General features: G+C 44.9%; 1 protein-coding gene across 1 annotated transcript in view; it reads right to left on the bottom strand.

The window, feature by feature from the left end:
• Nucleotides 1-19699, bottom strand: part of LOC135541592 (adhesion G protein-coupled receptor A2-like) — a 65366-nt gene that overhangs the window by 18795 nt on the left and 26872 nt on the right. Inside the window, 1 exon segment of the mRNA XM_064967904.1 lies at nucleotides 10323-10394. Coding sequence (XP_064823976.1) covers nucleotides 10323-10394 — 72 coding nt within the window.

Consider the following 19699-nt stretch of genomic DNA (forward strand, 5'->3'; position numbering starts at 1 on the left):
CATCCCTTATAGTTGCAGCACAAACATATTTGAAATGAATGGAAAATCTAACTTCTGATGTGATATTCACAAGCCTCACTTCTAAATGACATAGGGCAGTAAGTTCCTTGGCCAGACAGCATCAAAACGTTTTTTTTTACTGTTCAAAATAAATAACTGGTCCTCAAATTGATTTGTAACCAACATCCCTCTGAGCCCAGTGCTGTATCCCCTGTACCACATGTGGCCCATATGATTGGGCCCTGACAGCATCCAACCCACTGCCAGTCTAAAAAGAGCCATTGTGTTCTTCAGCTGGGCCTGACACCAGGATTTTCCATTAAAGACTATATTTTTTTCTCCAAGCCTTCTCCCGATCAATGGGGCACATCTATTGCTGCTCTGAAGAGTCATTCCTGTCTGGGACGGGACGGGGCACAAGCACCTGGGGCCCAGGCAGGAAAGGAGAGGAGGGGAGATGAGAGAGGAGCGACGTGCTCGCAGGGCAGCAAGAGGGTTATAATTAAGTCGCCCGCTGTATAGCGCTCCAGACTGTGGAGTGCTCCATTATCAGGCCCACAGTGGCAGGGGAGGGAGTGTTCCATTATCAGGCCCACAGTGGCAGGGGATGGAGTGCTCCATTATCAGGCCCACAGTGGCAGGGGAGGGAGTGCTCCATTATCAGGCCCAGAGTGGCAGGGGAGGGAGTGCTCCATTATCAGGCACAAAGGGGATGGAGTGCTCCATTATCAGGCCCACAGTGGCAGGGGGGAGTGCTCCATTATCAGGCCCACAGTGGCAGGGGAGGGAGTGCTCCATTATCAGGCCCACAGTGGCAGGGGAGGGAGTGCTCCATTATCAGGCCCACAGTGGCAGGGGAGGGAGTGCTCCATTATCAGGCCCACAGTGGCAGGGGAGGGAGTGCTCCATCACCAGGCCCACAGTGGCAGGGGAAGGGGTGCTCCATTATCAGGCCCAGAGTGGCAGGGGATGGAGTGCTCCATTATCAGGCACGCAGGGGATGGAGTGCTCCATTATCAGGCCCAGAGTGGCAGGGGAGGGAGTGCTCCATTATCAGGCCCAGAGTGGCAGGGGATGGAGTGCTCCATTATCAGGCCCACAATGGCAGTGGAGGAGGTGCTCCATTATCAGGCCCAGAGTGGCAGGGGATGGAGGGCTCCATTATCAGGCCCACAGTGGCAGGGGAGGGAGTGCTCCATTATCAGGCCCAGAGTGGCAGGGGATGGAGTGCTCCATTATCAGGCCCACAGTGGCAGGGGATGGAGTGCTCCATTGACATTGTTCAGACCATAGCCCTGGGGAATGCTGGGAGAAGGACTGAAGCCAGGGAACGGCCACTTATTATCGCCAGACTGGAATCAAGAATTTCCTGTTTCACTCGATTAGGGATAGGGTTTTTATAAGCAGAGAGAAAGGACATTCCATTTCCCATGTTCTATACTGTACCAAGCTGCGATGCACAACACAGTTCACACAATCAAAAACCACGGTATGAAACAAGTGTTTGTTTGGGTGTGCAGAGTGAGACAGAGAAAAAAGAGAAACGGACTGAATGGTTTAACTGGCACCAGAGGTCAGTGGAGACCATTTTTGTGCCGCGTGTCATTTCCTGTCTCGTTGGTGTCTCCAGAATAGAGGCCCTTGCTCGTTTATTTTTACAGTTTCTCTTTTTTTTACGAGCAGCTTTTCCCCTGTAGGGAGGGGCAGGTGGGGATGGGGGGTTGAGGGATTCGGCATTGAGTAGAATCGGCCCTGTGAAACGGCCCCCGATACCCCACTCCCCCCCCCCACTCCTCAACACACTTGCTCACAATGGGGGCTCTGTAACACAGCCCCCAAAACCTACTCCTGCCTTCCCCCCAAAACAGGAAACCAGGATCTGCTGAGGTCTTGTTTTTCTACTAATTTCCTGCTTTCCTGCCCCTTCCACAGATTATTTTCTTACATTTTTTTCTGGTTCCCCTCAGATTGGATCTCTAATCTACGTTAGCTGGTGTGCATCTGGAAACCACTTGCTTTAGCCCTGTCGGGTGATTCTCCATTCCAGAGCTACAGTTATTAACCACTCCATGCAGCCTATTCTTTCATAGCAATAATCACCTAATAATAATGATACATTAGAAACAAGCCAATCATTACTCTGGAAAATTCAGTTAAAATAGGCCACACACACAACCCTCAGTTAGAAATACCATTAAAAAACATCCAGGTGATTTAAAATCTTCATGGAAAATAGTGCTTCACCTGAAGGAACATATGGGCACATCTGATGTTGGGTGCAACTAAGAAGGAGCCTCTTCTAACACTGGGTCATTTCAACCATGTCAAGCCACAGAGCTCTAGAGTGAACTGTCTTGAAGGAAAATGGCCACAGCTCTGGCCAAGACTGGCACTAATTTAAACTGTGGGACCAACTGCACGCTAGTTGGGGAAAGGATGAAAGGACTGAAATAGCCATGTTATACTTTTATTTGAAGTGTAACATTTCCTAGGTTGATTATATGTTTCCACAGTCTGCTGTTAGGGGTACTGGAGATCATTCTGCCAAGGAAAACTCTGGAACCATGGACTTACTGACTCCAACTCTGAGTTCTGGCAGGAACAGGGCTAGATGACAAAAAGGAGGTGATGTCCACTTTGGCTGTTCTTTTGATTGCAATTAGTATGCATGAGGTCCTGGTAGCAACACTGTTATACACAACTTCAACCAGGAAAGACTTTACGTCACCAATGTAGAGCCCATTCATGTTTATTTAGCTGTTTGTTCATGAACAGCTGTCCCTCTATGTAGAACTATCATAACAGTATGGAGATATTCGTCCTAAAAACCAGCCAGCTCATATTCAATAGTTTTCATCAGTAAATGAACAGAAGCCCCCCCCCCATAAAAAGATAATGAAAGTGTAGTAAATCCATAAACTTATTTAAAAAGCAGACAAAATCAAAGCCAGCAAAAGGCCACCTCCTCTATCTCTCTACCAGCGAGCTGGCATACAGTAGTTTGGAAATACTCCATTCAGGGTTGGGAGTGGGCCAACTCTACCAGCGAACTGGCATACAGTAGTTTGGAAATACTCCATTCAGGGTTGGGAGTGGGCCAACTCTACCAGCGAACTGGCATACAGTAGTTTGGAAATACTCCATTCAGGGTTGGGAGTGGGCCAACTCTACCAGCGAACTGGCATACAGTAGTTTGGAAATACTCCATTCAGGGTTGGGAGTGGGCCAACTCTACCAGCGAACTGGCATACAGTAGTTTGGAAATACTCCATTCAGGGTGGCATACAGTAGTTGGGAAATACTCCATTCAGGGTTGGGAGTGGGCCAACTCTACCAGCGAGCTGGCATACAGTAGTTTGGAAATACTCCATTCAGGGTTGGGAGTGGGCCAACTCTACCAGCGAACTGGCATACAGTAGTTTGGAAATACTCCATTCAGGGTTGGGAGTGGGCCAACTCTACCCTGGCATACAGTAGTTTGGCAGGGTTGGGAGTGGGCCAACTCTACCAGCGAACTGGCATACAGTAGTTTGGAAATACTCCATTCAGGGTTGGGAGTGGGCCAACTACCAGCTGGCATACAGTAGTTTGGAAATACTCCATTCAGGGTTGGCATACAGTAGTTTGGAAATACTCCATTCAGGGTTGGGAGTGGGCCAACTCTACCAGCGAACTGGAATACAGTAGTTTGGAAATACTCCATTCAGGGTTGGGAGTGGGCCAACTCTACCAGCGAACCAGTAGTTTGGAAATACTCCATTCTGGCATACAGTAGTTTGGAAATACTCCATTCAGGGTTGGGAGTGGGCCAGTAGTTTGGAAATAACAGGGTTGGGAGTCAACTACCAGCAGTAGTTTGGAAATACTCCATCCAGCGAACTGGCATACAGTAGTTTGGAAATACTCCATTCAGGGTTGGGAGTGGGCCAACTCTACCAGCGAACTGGCATACAGTAGTTTGGAAATACTCCATTCAGGGTTGGGAGTGGGCCAACTCTACCAGCGAACTGGCATACAGTAGTTTGGAAATACTCCATTCAGGGTTGGGAGTGGGCCAACTCTACCAGCGAACTGGCATACAGTAGTTTGGAAATACTCCATTCAGGGTTGGGAGTGGGCCAACTCTACCAGCGAACTGGCATACAGTAGTTTGGAAATACTCCATTCAGGGTTGGGAGTGGGCCAACTCTACCAGCGAACTGGCATACAGTAGTTTGGAAATACTCCATTCAGGGTTGGGAGTGGGCCAACTCTACCAGCGAACTGGCATACAGTAGTTTGGAAATACTCCATTCAGGGTTGGGAGTGGGCCAACTCTACCAGCGAACTGGCAAACAATGCTGCTCATACAAAATATCAATGAAAAGGAGGGCAATCATGGGCCATGTGTGAATATGCATCCAGTGGGCGGACTGCAGCGAAGAGAGGAGTAGTGAGAGAAAGGGGGTGGTGGGACCGTCCGGTAGATGCAAAGTGGAAAGCAGAAAAGGAGTGGGAATGGAAGTGGGGGGAAGGGAACAGGGAGAAACCTCAAGAACTTGTGAAGGAAAAAGCCATTGAAATCATGTCAGGTTTGCTGCATGTGCATTCAAGAACCACTGGTATATAAGGAATTCTGTTTAGTAATGAGCTTATGAGAGGACTTGCTCGCATTTCAATAAACGCCTAGAGCCACGATTAGGTTAAGCTTGCAATACAAACACTCCCCGTTCCTTCAGTTTATCTCCCAGACACATCTGGAGTCTATCAACTCCAACAGCCCCCCCCTTCTGTTTCCACTCTCTAGCACGCTTAACCCCTTCCTCACTCGACCCCTCATGTCACACACACTCATTAAGTGACCGTTGCCTCACAGGGGCCATTCAAAACCGTATGCAGGAGAAAGTACAACACAAACGCTCATTTGTTTGGATTGTGCGAAATGAGAGTCCCATGTCCAGCCATCCCAAGCTGCTCCAGCCAGGAGTTCAGGTTGTTTTTGGGAGGACAGATTAAATTAGAGCGTTCCTGCAACCTGGATATGGACTCTGCTCTGTTGTGTCCAGAGGGGATTAGACAGGGTTTAGACAGATTGACATAGCAAAGCAGAGCCCACCTCTGCACTGCTCCCCCTCATCAAGGTCATTTGCTTAGCCTCTGTGGAAATAATGTTTACCTCCCCCAATAAAGAAAACAACATTATATACTGAACAAAAATATAAATGCAACATGAAACAATTTCTAAGATTTTACTGAGTTACAGTTCATATAAGGAAATTAGTCAATTGAAATACATTCATTAGGCCCTAATCTATGGATTTCACATGATTTGGAATACAGATATGCATCTGTTAGTCACAGATTCCTTAAAAAAAAAGGTAGGGGCGTGGATCAGTCCCCAGGACAAGATGCACCTGAGTAATGATCATGCTGTTTAATCAGCTTCTTGATATGCCACACCTGTCAGGTGGATGGATTGTCTTGGCAAAGGAGAAATGCTTACTAGCAGGGATGTAAACACATTTGTGCACAACATTTGAGGGAAATAACCTTTTTGGGCATCAGGAACATTTCTGGGATCTTTTATTTCAGCTTATGAAACATGGGACAAACACTTAACATGTTGGGTTTATATTTTTGTTCAGTACATAAAGGAAACTGCTGGTGCACTCACTCTCTTTTACCAACAGCCTTCACACCATCTTTACCCATCTCGTCTGCTCCCCTGCATCTTATGGTAAACTTGTTTAAGTTGGCCTAGTTCCTAACCCTAACTTCTCAGAATGGCAGAGACGATTTCAAGGTCTGTTTTAGCAGGGCTCAAGCACAACGTGAGAAGCTCCCGTCTCTACTTTACATAACTGATGTTATCAGGGTAAATATGAATGAATAGGACACGGTATTTCAGAGACGCCGTAGACTTATTTCAATGTTATCAAGGACTTTAACCCTCTGCTAAACTCTCCCTCTCCACATCTGCAGATTCCCATGCCTTTCCTGACTTATGATGACCAGGAGTCTCAATGCAAACGTTCCCTCATTTTTAGCCTTCTATATACATCACAAACAGTATGCATTTCCTGTTCTTAGCTGAAGTGGCTTTAACTATGCAGGAAGTGAAGGGAAAAGGAGGTAAAAAAAGGCCAACTGCAAACCAAACATGTCTAACACACAAACCATCCATATATTTATATGCACATATTCTTATTCATTCCTTTACACTTGTGTGTATAAGGTAGTTGTTGTGATATTACTGCACGGTCGGAACTAGAAGCACAAGAATTTCGCTACACTCGCATTAACATCTGCTAACCATGTGTATGTGACCAATAAAATTTGATTTGATTTGAACCATGGTTAGAATAACTATAAATGGCTATGAAGGAAATGTATAGGTTCCGGAAGAATTACGTCCAAAAGTGAGTGTTTTTGGACCACTTCAAGTGTGTGAGCTGGCCCCATCCTGCTTGGCGGTCCCAATCCCATGCAGCTAACTTAGCTCTTCCTTACCTGTCCACCACAGTGCTCCTGCTCCTTCACCTATCCACTCTATTTCTCCCCTCTGTTCTCACTCTCCACTCCTGTGCTCCATCTCTCCCTGTAGGGTGAGCAGCCTGGTAATGAGGGACCCTTATGCCCTGGCTGTCCTGTGTCCCATGGTGCAGTGGGGCCTGGTTGGACAGGAGCCAGACCCCCTCTCTGCTCATTATTCTCATTACCTCGCCTCAAATCAGTGCAGGACAGGCCACTGGGATCTGTCCACAACTCATAAAGGTCCCTGCTCGTTAGTGGACCAGCCTTGTTAGGGCCTGCGTCAGCTCCCATCAGAGAGGGTGTGCTGCGAGGAGGTGGAGGTACCAGGAAAGGTGTGTGAGAATGTGTGTGTGAGGGTGTGTGTATGTGTGTATGTGTGTACACTGGAACGCTAAGTGTCGTACACTGGAACGCTGAAGATGTCCTTATAAGAGGGCAAAACAAACATAGCTAAATTGCTCTCTGCTCTTGGGTGGCATGACAGTTTACGAAGGCAACAGCGACTTTGAGGAGGTTTAGCCCAATGAAAGGGCTAACTGTGTGGAGGAATCCACAGTGTGGCCTGCTCTGCTCTGCTCTGGTTGGAGGAAGGGGTTCCTGTCCTGTAGCTGTGCTTTTATACTTATAACAGCAAAGCTCTGATTATACTCAGCTCTGCCTCTGCTTGGACTACTGTTTCAAACATGGCTGAGTAGGCTGAGAGGGACATAATTTCTGTTTAGACATCTACTTCTTACAATTATGCATGGAGGAGTTTGGGATGCCCATAATAGGACACACACACAGACAGACATTGAAGTTGAGACTGAGATCCACTGAAAGTGTGGGTGCAGTTGACTGTCTGGTTGCCCTCCTGACTTTGGGGAGGGGTTGCTGTGGTGTTATTCCCTGGTGTGTGTTCAGCCGGGCCCTTGTGGGCTCCTAGCTAGCACATACAATTCTGAGAACCATATGTTTCTTAGAGATTGGTGAGAGCGTGGTTATCCTATGGTTATTTTTCATAAAACTTCCCACAATGTTCCGGGAATGGTGTAGGATACCCAGTATACATACAAATCTTAGCTGTTATGTTTCTACGGTGGGAATTTCAGTACTTCAGCATAACATTTTCTACAGGTTTCTTCATGGTTCTATATAAAGTAATTCTCAAATTGTTCAGAGAATGTTAAGAAACAACGTTCTTCTGTTGGAATTTCAGTAGTTCAACATAACGTTTTCTGCATGTTTAGTCATGGTTCAATTTAAAGTCATTTTCTCAGAACATTAAGAGAACTTTCAATAGAAAACACAAGAAAACATTAGTACCGTTCAAAGAACATTTTAAGAAAGTTGAAAACCCCCCCCCAGATCCATTCCATTCTCAGCAACAACAAAACTATCCTCTATCTGTTAACGTGTGTTAACCACACCCACTAATTGGCTACACCTGATTTTATAATGAGTGCTTGTTTCCATTTAGATGGGGTCCGGTTGAATAGACTAAAATGAACAGCTTTGTATGAGTTCCCAAAAAAACTGCATGCTAGCTGCATCCTGGTGGCGCAGTGGACTCATTACATGGATAGAGAACATAAGATCATAGGTTTGAATCTCTCAGTGACACAATAAATAAGAAATGTGTTTGCATGGTTAATGCCTAAGCAAAGGAATCTCCATGTGTCCTATCTGTGCTTGGAGTTCAAAACAGTTGAGCTAACAGCATTAGTCTTTATTGAAACGTTCTAAAAAGGTTATTTAATTACTTTCAAATAACCTATAATTTCCATTCTCAGAACATTAATTAAACCTCCCAGGAAAACTTTCAGGGTACCATTGTAAAATGTTCTCAGAACCTGCCTGCAACCTAAAACTCAGAACAGACAAAATGTTAACTTCTGTGCTCAGAACATTTTACCATTCAGGAAACGTATGGCTTTGTTCCCAGGACCAATGGGAGAACATAAACGTACCTTCCTACAACTTCCGAGGAACCAAATGTGCTAGCTGGGCTGGCTTCTACAGCACCGACCACATATATGAGTAACTGCTCGCCACTGGACCAAATCACAAGCACATGTCGACAACAGGCTGGAAATAATGAAAAAAGACCTGAACGGTGACCAAGCTAGAGACAAAACAAAACAACATAGCAACTCGCAGGGGGAGCAGCACAGTAGGTGGACAAAAAAGCTAAATTAATCTTGCAGTTGTGTTTTTTTACTTCACATCTATCCATCTTTGCCCAGTTTGATTTTTATTATATCAAGTTGGTATATTTTAATATGAAAATAGTTGTTTTCCCATGAGCTCATTTTTTATTGTAAGTCGTGAAATGCTCAATTACAGAGTGTGGAGCACAAGATGAGTGAGCAGACCTCCAGTGCAGTGTGTCAGAGGGCTGGTGGAGGTCTGAGGTCTGAGCAGAGGAGTGAAACGAGTCCTGTGTGATTTACAACATGTCCTCTATGTGTGTGTGTGTGTGTGTGTGTGTGTGTGGGGGGGGGGGGTTCTTGTTCTGTGTCCCTCTCACTAGGTCATGGTTTTAGCACTGCAAGCCTACTCCACCCCTACCCCCTACTAGTTTAACCACTGTCCCAGGTACAAGGGCCTGCTAGCGGCCAAGCTCAGGTTACCCACCCACAAACCCCATGGCATTCTGGGGGGCCTTATCTGCACTTGCAAAAACAAGTAATACCATCTCATTTTACATAAAACAAACTATTCTGCCCAAGCCCCTAGTTTGCCAAAGCCCCATACCACTAATGAAATCTCAGCTCCACCCGATCTAACAATACTGGTCATAAAGATGATCAAACTAAGACTGAATAGATGAAGCTCTAACTTTGCTTAGTAGAGAGAGTAAGAAGAAGGTAAGAACACTGTCCCACAGGAGTGTTCTTGTCCGGTTTAGCTCACATAAAAGAGGGCCAAGCAGTTTCAACAGATTTTGCTCTTTTTTCAGACCTGTCATGTCTGTGTTGAGCTCCAATAGGTACGTACTAACAAGATAACAACTGCAGCAAATTACCATAGTTGTCCATCTTCCAACATTTCGGTAAAGCTTGTGAACTTCATTGGTGGCAGCTCAGAGACGCATGTGGAACTAATATTGCTTAAGCACCCCCCCCCCCCAAAAAAAACTGCTGCCTCCTAGACATACACAGGCAAGAGTTGGCCCCATTCCATATTGTACAGTACAACACTAGAAGACCACTGTAGACTATCCTTTTGTTGACGCAACGTAAAACTCCCTTCCTCATTATCACTCAGCATTTATATTTGTGTTCTTATGTTTACAACAGCAGGGACAGTTTGTGCCACTGATGAAATCCTCAGAGGACTCAAATGTCATCTAAACTGTAAGAAACAATAAGAAACAGCCAGTGGACCAGCTAGGCAGTGGGACCCTACATCCACAGTGTAGAGCCAGCCAGCCAGCTGCCTGCCTCAATCTGAGCTACAGGCAGTGCAGGCAGCGCCAACAGCCTCCTCCTCCCATGGAAACCTCTTATCTTGTCCTGTAGAGCAGGGCTTCTCTGATAATGACGAATAGTGGGGTAATTATGTGATCTCTTCCACATAACTCTGTGATAACCACACTGAGTGTTTCATCCTCCCTGCTGGAAGCCAGCCCACTGGATAGCAGAGCTGCGAGAAGCACAGATCTCCCTGATACCCTGTCTCTGTGGGACTGTGGGCTCCGCAGCACAAGGCCATATGGGCTACAAGCACCCAACCTGTTGGTGTTAAACCTGCCCATGTTAAACCTAATGAGTGAGAACCCAAGACAGACTCATTCAGATTTAGTGAAAATCACAAGCGTTACTCACAGTTTCTCCAGGGCATAGAGTCCAACAAAGGATCCATTTCTCAGAACCCTGATGCGATTGTTGCTCAAAATTCTGTTAAAAAAAGGAGCAAACCAAGATATCATTAGTATTGTGCTTCAACAAAACATTAAAAATCACAAAGACACACGTTCATCTCATACTTAGCCTACCTGAGTTGTATTAGTCAGACCCATATAGAATATGAAAGGAGAAAGGGCAACATCAGAGAAAGAGATGACCAACAACTCAGTTGCCCAGAAAATGGGTTTCAGATAAAAGTATGACTCCTCTAAGAGGGTCAGAATCTCCATGAGAGGATAAATAAACTGCATGAGCAGCAGTCACACGTGACCACCCTGGCCAGAGGCATTACACAAAGCTGTTTCCAATTCATCCTAAGGACTAAATAGGAGACAGAGATTGGGATTGGGGGTGGGGGGGAAGGAAGCTTGTGATAATCATCCTGGATACATTTTTACATCAGAAGCCAACGGCGTTCACATCAAAGGAAAGTCTGTGCTCGTCATGACAATTACCCTTTTCCCTATTGGCAAATCATTAGGCGTATAGGGCCCTTATCAGACAAGAGTGTGAGGGGCTTTCTAGAACCATCCTGCACTGTGCAGAGCAGATCTGCTTTGTCTCAAGGGGCATCATAGGAAACTGAATGTACAGTGATCAGCCAGCCCATACGGACCAGCTCAGATGGACAGAGAGGCTACACCACAACAGAGCCTGCCAGTCTAGCCCCAGATACAGCCAGGCCTTCACAGGGTCCACTGTGACATTCCCTATCGGTATAACCTGCTCAGGAGACACAGTCCCTGGTCCTGAAGCCTGTACCCCTACTACTCTACAAACCCCTGTGTCGTGGGTCCTGTCAGGTTGGTTGTGTGTCATGGGTCCTGTCAGGTTGGCTGTGTGTCTGCAACACCATGTCTTTGTGATCCTGGCCCCTCAGTGGGGTAGCAGGGTACAGCAGGGGCCCGGCTCACACGACAGCCCCCATCATTAACACGCCCCCCAGCCTCACGCTGCATTCTCCCCGTTCCCCGGGGCACCTAATGGACTGTTTGTGAGATGAAGTGTGTTTTTAATCGAAGCTGAGGAACAGAACCGAGCGGCGCACGGGTGTGTGTGTGTCTTTAAAAGAGGGAGCTGACTGTGAACAGCCTTTCTTGCCACATTAATACAAATACAACCCTCAGCCTTCACCTCCTCACCTTTTAGTTCATTTAATGAGCAGATGTAATGAGCAGCACCAACCGGTCACATTTCCAGCTAAGGGGTTGATAATGAATACATTGGTCAATAGTCACTAAATCAGCACTGTAAGAAATGAAGTATATATTTGGTAGACATATACCTGCAAAGTGTCTAAAGCTTTCTATCCGTCTACTTAAACTATATACGGTACTGTTTTCCCTTCTTTTTTTGCTGAACCAAATTATATTCAAATCCATATGCAAATAACAATAAGCAGAAAATGCAGACTCTTGTGCATTGTGGTCGTCGTAGGGCGTAAACTGGATTTGAACCTGTGACTCCCAGTCCTACGGTCTCATGCGCCAGTTAGACACAGTATCTCTCATATAACTTGACGCAGGCCTGAGATGAAAGCTACAGAAGATCCGGAACTGCCTGAATAATTCAATACAGATAGCAGAGGAGAAAGTAAGGTCTGGCGAAACAACAAGCCATTTAATTCAACACAGACAGTGTGTGTGTTCATGTTCATCTTTTTGCGCAGGTTAGCTTTTTTCATAATGAATCTTGTTCTGAAAGCTGCTCTGCAGAGCGGTCACTAGTGGGCACAGCCACAAAGTCATAAAATCAGATTTTACACCTAACCCTAACCACAGTGCTAACCATAAGGCCTAACCCTAACCTTAAATTACATTTTTGCAATCAATATTTCTACTACTGCATGGCAAGTGGTACCGGAGCGCCAAGTCTAGGACCAAAAGGCTTCTCAACAGCTTTTACCCCCAAGCCATAAGACTCCTGAACAGATAATCAAATGGCTACCCGGACTATTTGAATTGTGTCCCCCCCCAACCCCTGTTTTACACTGCTGCTACTCTCTGTTTATTATATATGCATAGTCACTTTAACTATACATTCATGTACATACTACCTCAATTAGCCCAACTAACTGGTGCCCTCACACATTGGCTACCCGGACTACCTGCATTGTGTCCCGCCACCCACCGCCCGCCAACCCGTCTTTTACGCTACTGCTACTCTCTGTTCATCATATATGCATAGTTACTTTAACCATACCTACATGTACATATTGTATATAGCCTCACTACTGTTTATATTCAGTCAGTTTTTTATTTCTTTACTTATCTATTGTTCACCTAATACCTATTTTTTACTTAACAACTGCACTGTTGCTTAGGGCCTGTGAGTAAACATTTCACTGTAAGGTCTACACCTGTTGTATGCGGCATACGTGACAAATACACTTTGATTTGTTTTGATTTGTACAATATAGCCAATTTTGACTTTGCAGCTGGCCTATCTAAGGGGAAATCACTCAGTTCTCCCTCCATGACAAGACTCATGATGAACATCAACCTGCTCTTTTTGCGTGATTGTGTCCAGTAAGTGTGTTGTGTGAGAGAGAAAAGTGAGACAATCAGCTCAGAATCTAAAACTATTAGTCTCAAGCGCATCCATTTGAACAGAAAATAATGAAACCTATTTTCTACGTTGCACAGAAGAACTGGAAAGCTCACTTCAGTAAATACACAAACATGATAAAGTAAAGTTCATTGAACCCACTGTTTGGAAACATAAGATGTTCATTTCCAGGAAAACAAAAGGTCTGGCAATTCAGGACGTGTAATTTTCCTATTCTAGTACACCCATGTATCTCTGATGTCTGTAGCAGAGTATACATTGCTCTTTCACCTGATCAACACAAACAATACAGAGTAGGACTCTGAGAAAGAGTGAAGGTGAGACAGAGCTCTGTAAACAGCCTGAAATAGGCTGGATGCTCCCTCCCAACAGGCTAAACAGGAAACCAGCCAATTAGCTGTTTATTCAGGATGCGGCTGACAGAGGTCAGGGGTCAGGAGGAGAGCACAGAGCAGAGCTCTGTCCATGAGCAGGTGGAAGACAGGAGCGACCGGAAGAGAGAACAAGCAAGGGATATGAGAAACCTAAACTCATACATCAGAGTACACAAAGGTTGTATAGAGAAATGGTGTATTTTCAGAAGCACTGGAGATGAGCGAAGTCTGAGCTTAATTGAAAAAGCATGAATCACATACAGCATTCATCACTGAAGTGAAGAGAAGGAGGGGAACACTACTGCTCACCCTCAAATTGATAGAGTGGCCTGTGTTGTTTGAATGGCCTGCTGCGTCTCCACACTGACTGCCCCAATGACAGACGGCACATTGAGTTAGTCTGCCTCCAAATACAATTGCAGCTCTATGGTGCACAATATGAAAAGTGCACTAACTCAATCCAGACGACCTCTAAGGTACAGCAGAGCTGCATTAGCCTCCTCATTAATTTAGCCCTTTCAGACCAGTGGCTTATCAGAGATCAGAGCCAGTAATAGAATCTATATCAGCTGTGTGTAAAACCAGGGCTGCAGGTCAGCATGGGGGGACATACAAAGACACTTCATCTAAGGCCATTCAGTGAAGATCAAATACTAGCAGGGCCAATGATAAGAGCCACGTCATCCAAGAGGATTCAGCTGTTGGAGCAGTAGGCATGTTGTTAATAGAGGCTGAGTGTCTACAGGTTAATGGCCTTAACCCCGATCACAGCTCTGGTCAGGTGCACATACTCCTCTCATCTCCTCTCGTTTCTCTCCTAATAGGGATACAGTATCATGCTGGGATTACTCAACCGGATACATTCACCTCTGAGAGATGGAGAGTATACTGTAAAAGCAGAAAGACAATAGAAACTGCTGGTAGCCTATACATTAGTCCTCCCTCTTGGTGCACGGTGGAGACAGTAAGTCAGGGAGATGCACACTGACTGCCAGACAAAGAGCCATGTCCCAGCAATACAAACCACAGCAACCCCTCCCTGGGCTGTGCCACTCACTTAGTTGGTTTGCTCAATTTGCTTCCTCAACCCACAAAGCCTTTGAGAGAGCGATGAGGGCATGTCAGCATGTCTCAAATTGTATTCATTCACTGATTAATTTCTGCTCCTTCCTCTCTGGTGAGAGGAGAGGATGAATGGTGACTCCAGGCCACTGTCTATTTCAGACTGAACCTCTTCAGCTGGGTGGATCATGGATCCGATCAACTCCAACATTAGCACACACTCACACAGGTGTGAAAGAGTGGGCAGATGGAGTGTGTGTGGGAAAGAGAGAGTATGTGTGGGAGTCTGTGTCTATTTCTGTCTCTATGTCTGTGAGTGTCTCTGTGTGTTTGTACGTGTTTGCCTCTGTGTGTCTCTGTGTCTCTGTGTGTCTCTCTGTGTATTTGTGCATGCTTGCCTGCAGCTGCACTGGGTTTCAGGTCTTCCTCTGCCAGTAATCTTTTTTTAGTGAACAATTGTTCCTCTGGTGGTAATCTGAAGGCATGCAAAGGATGTACAGTACGTACACTGTATACAGAGGAAGAGAAACCTTTCAGCTATTCAAATGACAGCTGAGGGCAGAAAAACTGGTTTAGGATGAGTCTCCAGGCTCCACTTTATAAAATCCTTCTCAAACAAGACAGGATATCCTCTCTTTCAAATCGCACATATCTTTTCCCAATAAACATTGGTGTAAAAAAACACGTTTTGATTCTGCTCCACTGTCTCGCTCTCTTCCTAATCATGTCCTCGTTTGGAGACCTTCTCACTCTTCAATAACTGTGCTACCAATACATTACATTCATCATGTTATCATCATTATCATTATTGCAATCAAATCAAATATAAAGAAAAGAAGGGTTGTTACAAAGAAACAAACAAAAGCAAACAAAAGACTAACTAGATGATAGTTTGTCTTCCATGGCTTACTGCAGACATTTGAGATGTGTAATGTATGAATGAAGAGTCCCATGTTCCCATTTCCCTGATATCCACTGCTTTCCCAAATACCCTGTCGTCTTGGAGCCTCTCTCTCCCTGTCTCCACTCCAGGGGGAACAACTGAGTTTAGTTGCATTATCCTACGGCCGACCAAAAGTAGGATAACAGTTTTAAGGAGGGGGTTCTATTTAATAAGAATCCCTCCGCAGGCTAAATTCTACACTCTCATTAACCGTCTCTAACCTGCCAACCCAGCATCTCATTACAACAATAACATCAACAATCTCCCTCTCTATCATAACACTGATCATCTCCAGAGTCGTTCTGAAACAAGGGTGCAGGAGACAGGGGAGAGGGGAGGGAGGTTCAAAGATCAGCCATGGCTGTGGGCTGTCCTACTACACACTGTGGAGACACAGTCCAATGGAACAACATGAGGATATGAGTACAGATTAGACACGACACGCCCAACCCCACCCAGACCAAGGCAAACAAAGAGAGGTGCAGGTTCAATGTAATAAAGAGAGTCAAAACAACTAAACACGCCACTGTTTAAACATAATTTAACTTTGGATGGACCTCTTCGCTAAAGGACCACACGCGAGGTGAAAGACAAGAACCCCTGAAAGAGTTTGGTAAAGTGCCACAAACTCGGCACACGACACAAGGCTCTGTAGCTCAGAGATTAAAAGACCAAAAGCAGCCGCAATAAGAAAATGATTCACTGAGAGTTTCTGAGCATCCAATTCAAACCAGTTTAATCTGCATGGTGATTTTATACTGAAAGCATCAGATTGTGTCACAGCAAAATGTAACCATTTAAATCCTATAACCCATTGAAAGTAATTTTATAGAGGAAACCGAATGAGGCTTTTAAAGAAGGAAGAAGTGACTTCATGTCTCTCAACGCTAAAGCAGACACAATACACCTTTGGGTACATTCTCAGTCTGGACACTTTATCTAGAATACTGTAGCTTCATGTAATTAAAAAAATATTTGAGTAATCTTTATTTAAGCATCAGTAATTTCATACTTATGCATTATTTAGATCTTAGCGTCCTGGCAATGCATAGGAGAACAGTTACTGTAAAGTAGAGACATGGCAGTCTATTTTTCAATAAAGACATCACAAGGTTGGAACTTGGACTGATGGTGACAGACAGATCGGGTCTGTGAATATCGCGGGTGAACCCACAATTTTATTAAAAACTCCATTACTTAACTTGGCTGTTAACAAGTTTCTCAAGATGTCTTAGTCTTTCCAAGTGCCACGTTTAACACATCAAAAGCAATTACCAAACTCCAGCACATTACGTAGCACCTTCCAACCTCACCTCATACACATGGAATGGACTCTAACAGGCAAGCCCCAGCCAAAGAGTTAGCCAAAGGCTGCCTGCCCCTCTCTCTACTGGGAGAAGGGGCAATTGTCTTCAACACAAACTACTGTAAGGTGTGTGTGAGTATGTATACACACTGTAAAACACGATGTTTGATCGTTGGGTGGTAGAGGAATGAATCAGTGAAGCAGCATCTTTGGATGGGTGTGTGACTTTCTGAATGGTTGGGGACCATTTGAACAGCTTAGCGTCTGGTTTGCAATGACAATCCACTTTTTCTGCATTGGCCAACAAGTTATGGACCAGGAGCAGGTCTGTTTCAGAGACACACGAAGCTGGTTATAAGGTTAAGGGGTGTGTTCACTTGTTAGCTGGCTAATGAGGGAGGGAGTCTGGTCACCTGCACACACACACTTTCATTGTGACATGTCACAGTCCTCAGTCCTGCTACTAATGAAGGCCCAGACCAATTACTGCTGTAAGCTTTTAGCCGCAGGAGCCCCATCTCAGCAGGAGCATGTGTGTGTGTGTGTGTGTGTGTGTGTGTGTGTGTGTGTGTGTGTGTGTGTGTGTGTGTGTGTGTGTGTGTGTGTGTGTGTGTGTGTGTGTGTGTGTGTGTGTGTGTGTGTGTGTGAGTGTGTGCGTGTGTGAGTGAGTGAGAGAGAGATGGTAAGAGAGAGAGACAGAAAAAGAGGGAGAAAGAGAGAGAACGTGTGTGTACGATAGACCTTCCCAATATTAAAGGGCCTCTTTTCATTGGCAGGTCTTCCAGTGCCTCTGCACTGGACTGGTAGCTCCATCCTGATGGCTAGTTGAGTGCCCTTGAATCACCATTAAGTGCCCTGGTCTGCCAATGTTCCAGACCCATCACAGGGAGAATCAGGTGGACAAGGGAGACTCCACAGCCACTCAGTGGTAGAAAACTAAGCTACCTCTGACAGGAAGCAGTTCTGTGTGGCCCAGGGGCACTGGCTCTGCCCTCAGAGGCCTGGGTCACCACACTGATTGCAGCAAGCCACTGAAGGCCCTTGAGCCCAGCAAGCACTTTAGCAGTAAATGCATCTTGAGCAGTGAATGTGTCCATTGTCCCTAAGCCACCAGTGTGCTTCCAGCAGGGAACAGGGAGCTTTGCCAGACTACAAGTCCTATTGATCTCCTGTCATGTACATGAACATCCATGTAATTGCACGTCAAATGTTTTTGTAAAATCATGTCACAGGCACTGATTGAGTTATTCAAGCATTATGGAAAAGTGAACAGAATCTCCCTGACGAGTTTGCTTGTTCTCAGAGTTGTGCAGGGTCATTCCTGGTGTGCAGTCAAAGGCTGTGAAAACCAGAAAGAGTTATATAGTGTACATCCAAATAGTGTATATCTAAGATGCTATGTACAGTATTTGTTTTCCAAGACTCAGGAAAACAAAGAAATTAAAGATTAATATAAAATTGAAACTATATTGTGACAGTTGATTGCAATGTGTCTCATCTTGAAGCTGGATAGTGTAGTGAGCTTTTTCATATTATTTGTATTGTAGAAGTGCTTATTATAGAGTATACTGCATTGTGCTTGGGTAACCAGGCAGGGCAAGGGAGTCTTTATGGTTTGTGGTTACATGTGTGTGTGGTTGCATGTGTTTGTGTGTGTGTATGTGTGTGTGTGTGTGTGTGTGTGTGTGTGTGTGTGTGTGTGTGTGTGTGTGTGTGTGTGTGTGTGTGTGTGTGTGTGTGTGTGTGTGTGTGTGTGTGTGTGTGTGTGTGTGTGTGTGTGAGAGAGAGAGAGACAGTCAGATGTATGCAACAGCATATACATATGTTTGATTGTATGTGTGTGTGTAAAATGGCAAGCAGTCCTTCAGCAATTCCTCAGTCTAAAATTATAATTGGGGATTTATAAACAGTCTCTAATTAGAGAGGGGAGGATGGAATACTATTTTGGATGCTGTGGCCATGCACGCCCTTCCCGCATGTGTGCACACACACACACACACACACACACACACACACACACACACACACACACACACACACACACACACACACACACACACACACACACACACACACACACACACACACACACATACACACACAAACACACACACACACACACACACACACACACACACACACACACACACACACACACACACACACACACACACACACACACACACACACACACACACACACACACAGCTGTGTTCAGAGATGGTCTCCCACATGGAAACAGTCTCAGGACAATTCAAGCAGCAACACTATCAATTAATGAGAAAGCAACTTCCATGACATGTGGGTTTTTAATCCTACATAATTTTTATTCAGTATTTCCTTTAAGTTGCGCAACATATTTTAAACCTGGGCATCCAACAAAGACTGAAAGATGAAAGATGTAAGCCAGTGGCTGCCTAGAATTCTAACAATCAAGGGTAAAACACAGCTAGCAAATGATGAAAGTATAACTAAGATTTACACAAGAGAATGTAACAAACTGCAAAGTGCAACCAAGTCAGCAACTCCATCACTGTGTAAAGTTTGTTCTTTTAATGAGGCAATTTAGTGAATCTAGGCTTTTCAAACAAGTGGAATGTGGTCCATGCCTGACTAACATTGTCTCATTGTTCTGTCTCATAACCAAGCTCTGTTTTCTGCTCCAATGCAAAGACTGCTGGGAAATGGGTTTGCTTTTACAAAGGATAGGGCCAAAACCATTCTGACCCAAATAACTTAACAATGCTGTTTGGCTGGATGGTGAGATAGACACGGTTTGTTTCATGCAATAAATATCTACAGTAGAAATGGGTGTTGTCTTATTGAGTGGCTCTGTAACACTAAGTAAAGTGGAATACAATCAACAGGTTTCATAACTCCACTCCAATTACTGAGTAACGGGCATCTGTAAAGCCATTGTTCCCTTAGAATTTGTTTAATTGGACCAATTTTCACACCATGCAAATGGTTCTCATATAATTCACCAGAAAGATGTTCTTAGTGTAAGCTTTTACAACGATGATATCTCAGTTTGTATAATTAT

This window comes from Oncorhynchus masou, chromosome 1 (genome assembly GCF_036934945.1).
Source record: "Oncorhynchus masou masou isolate Uvic2021 chromosome 1, UVic_Omas_1.1, whole genome shotgun sequence".
Taxonomy (NCBI): Eukaryota; Metazoa; Chordata; class Actinopteri; order Salmoniformes; family Salmonidae; genus Oncorhynchus; species Oncorhynchus masou.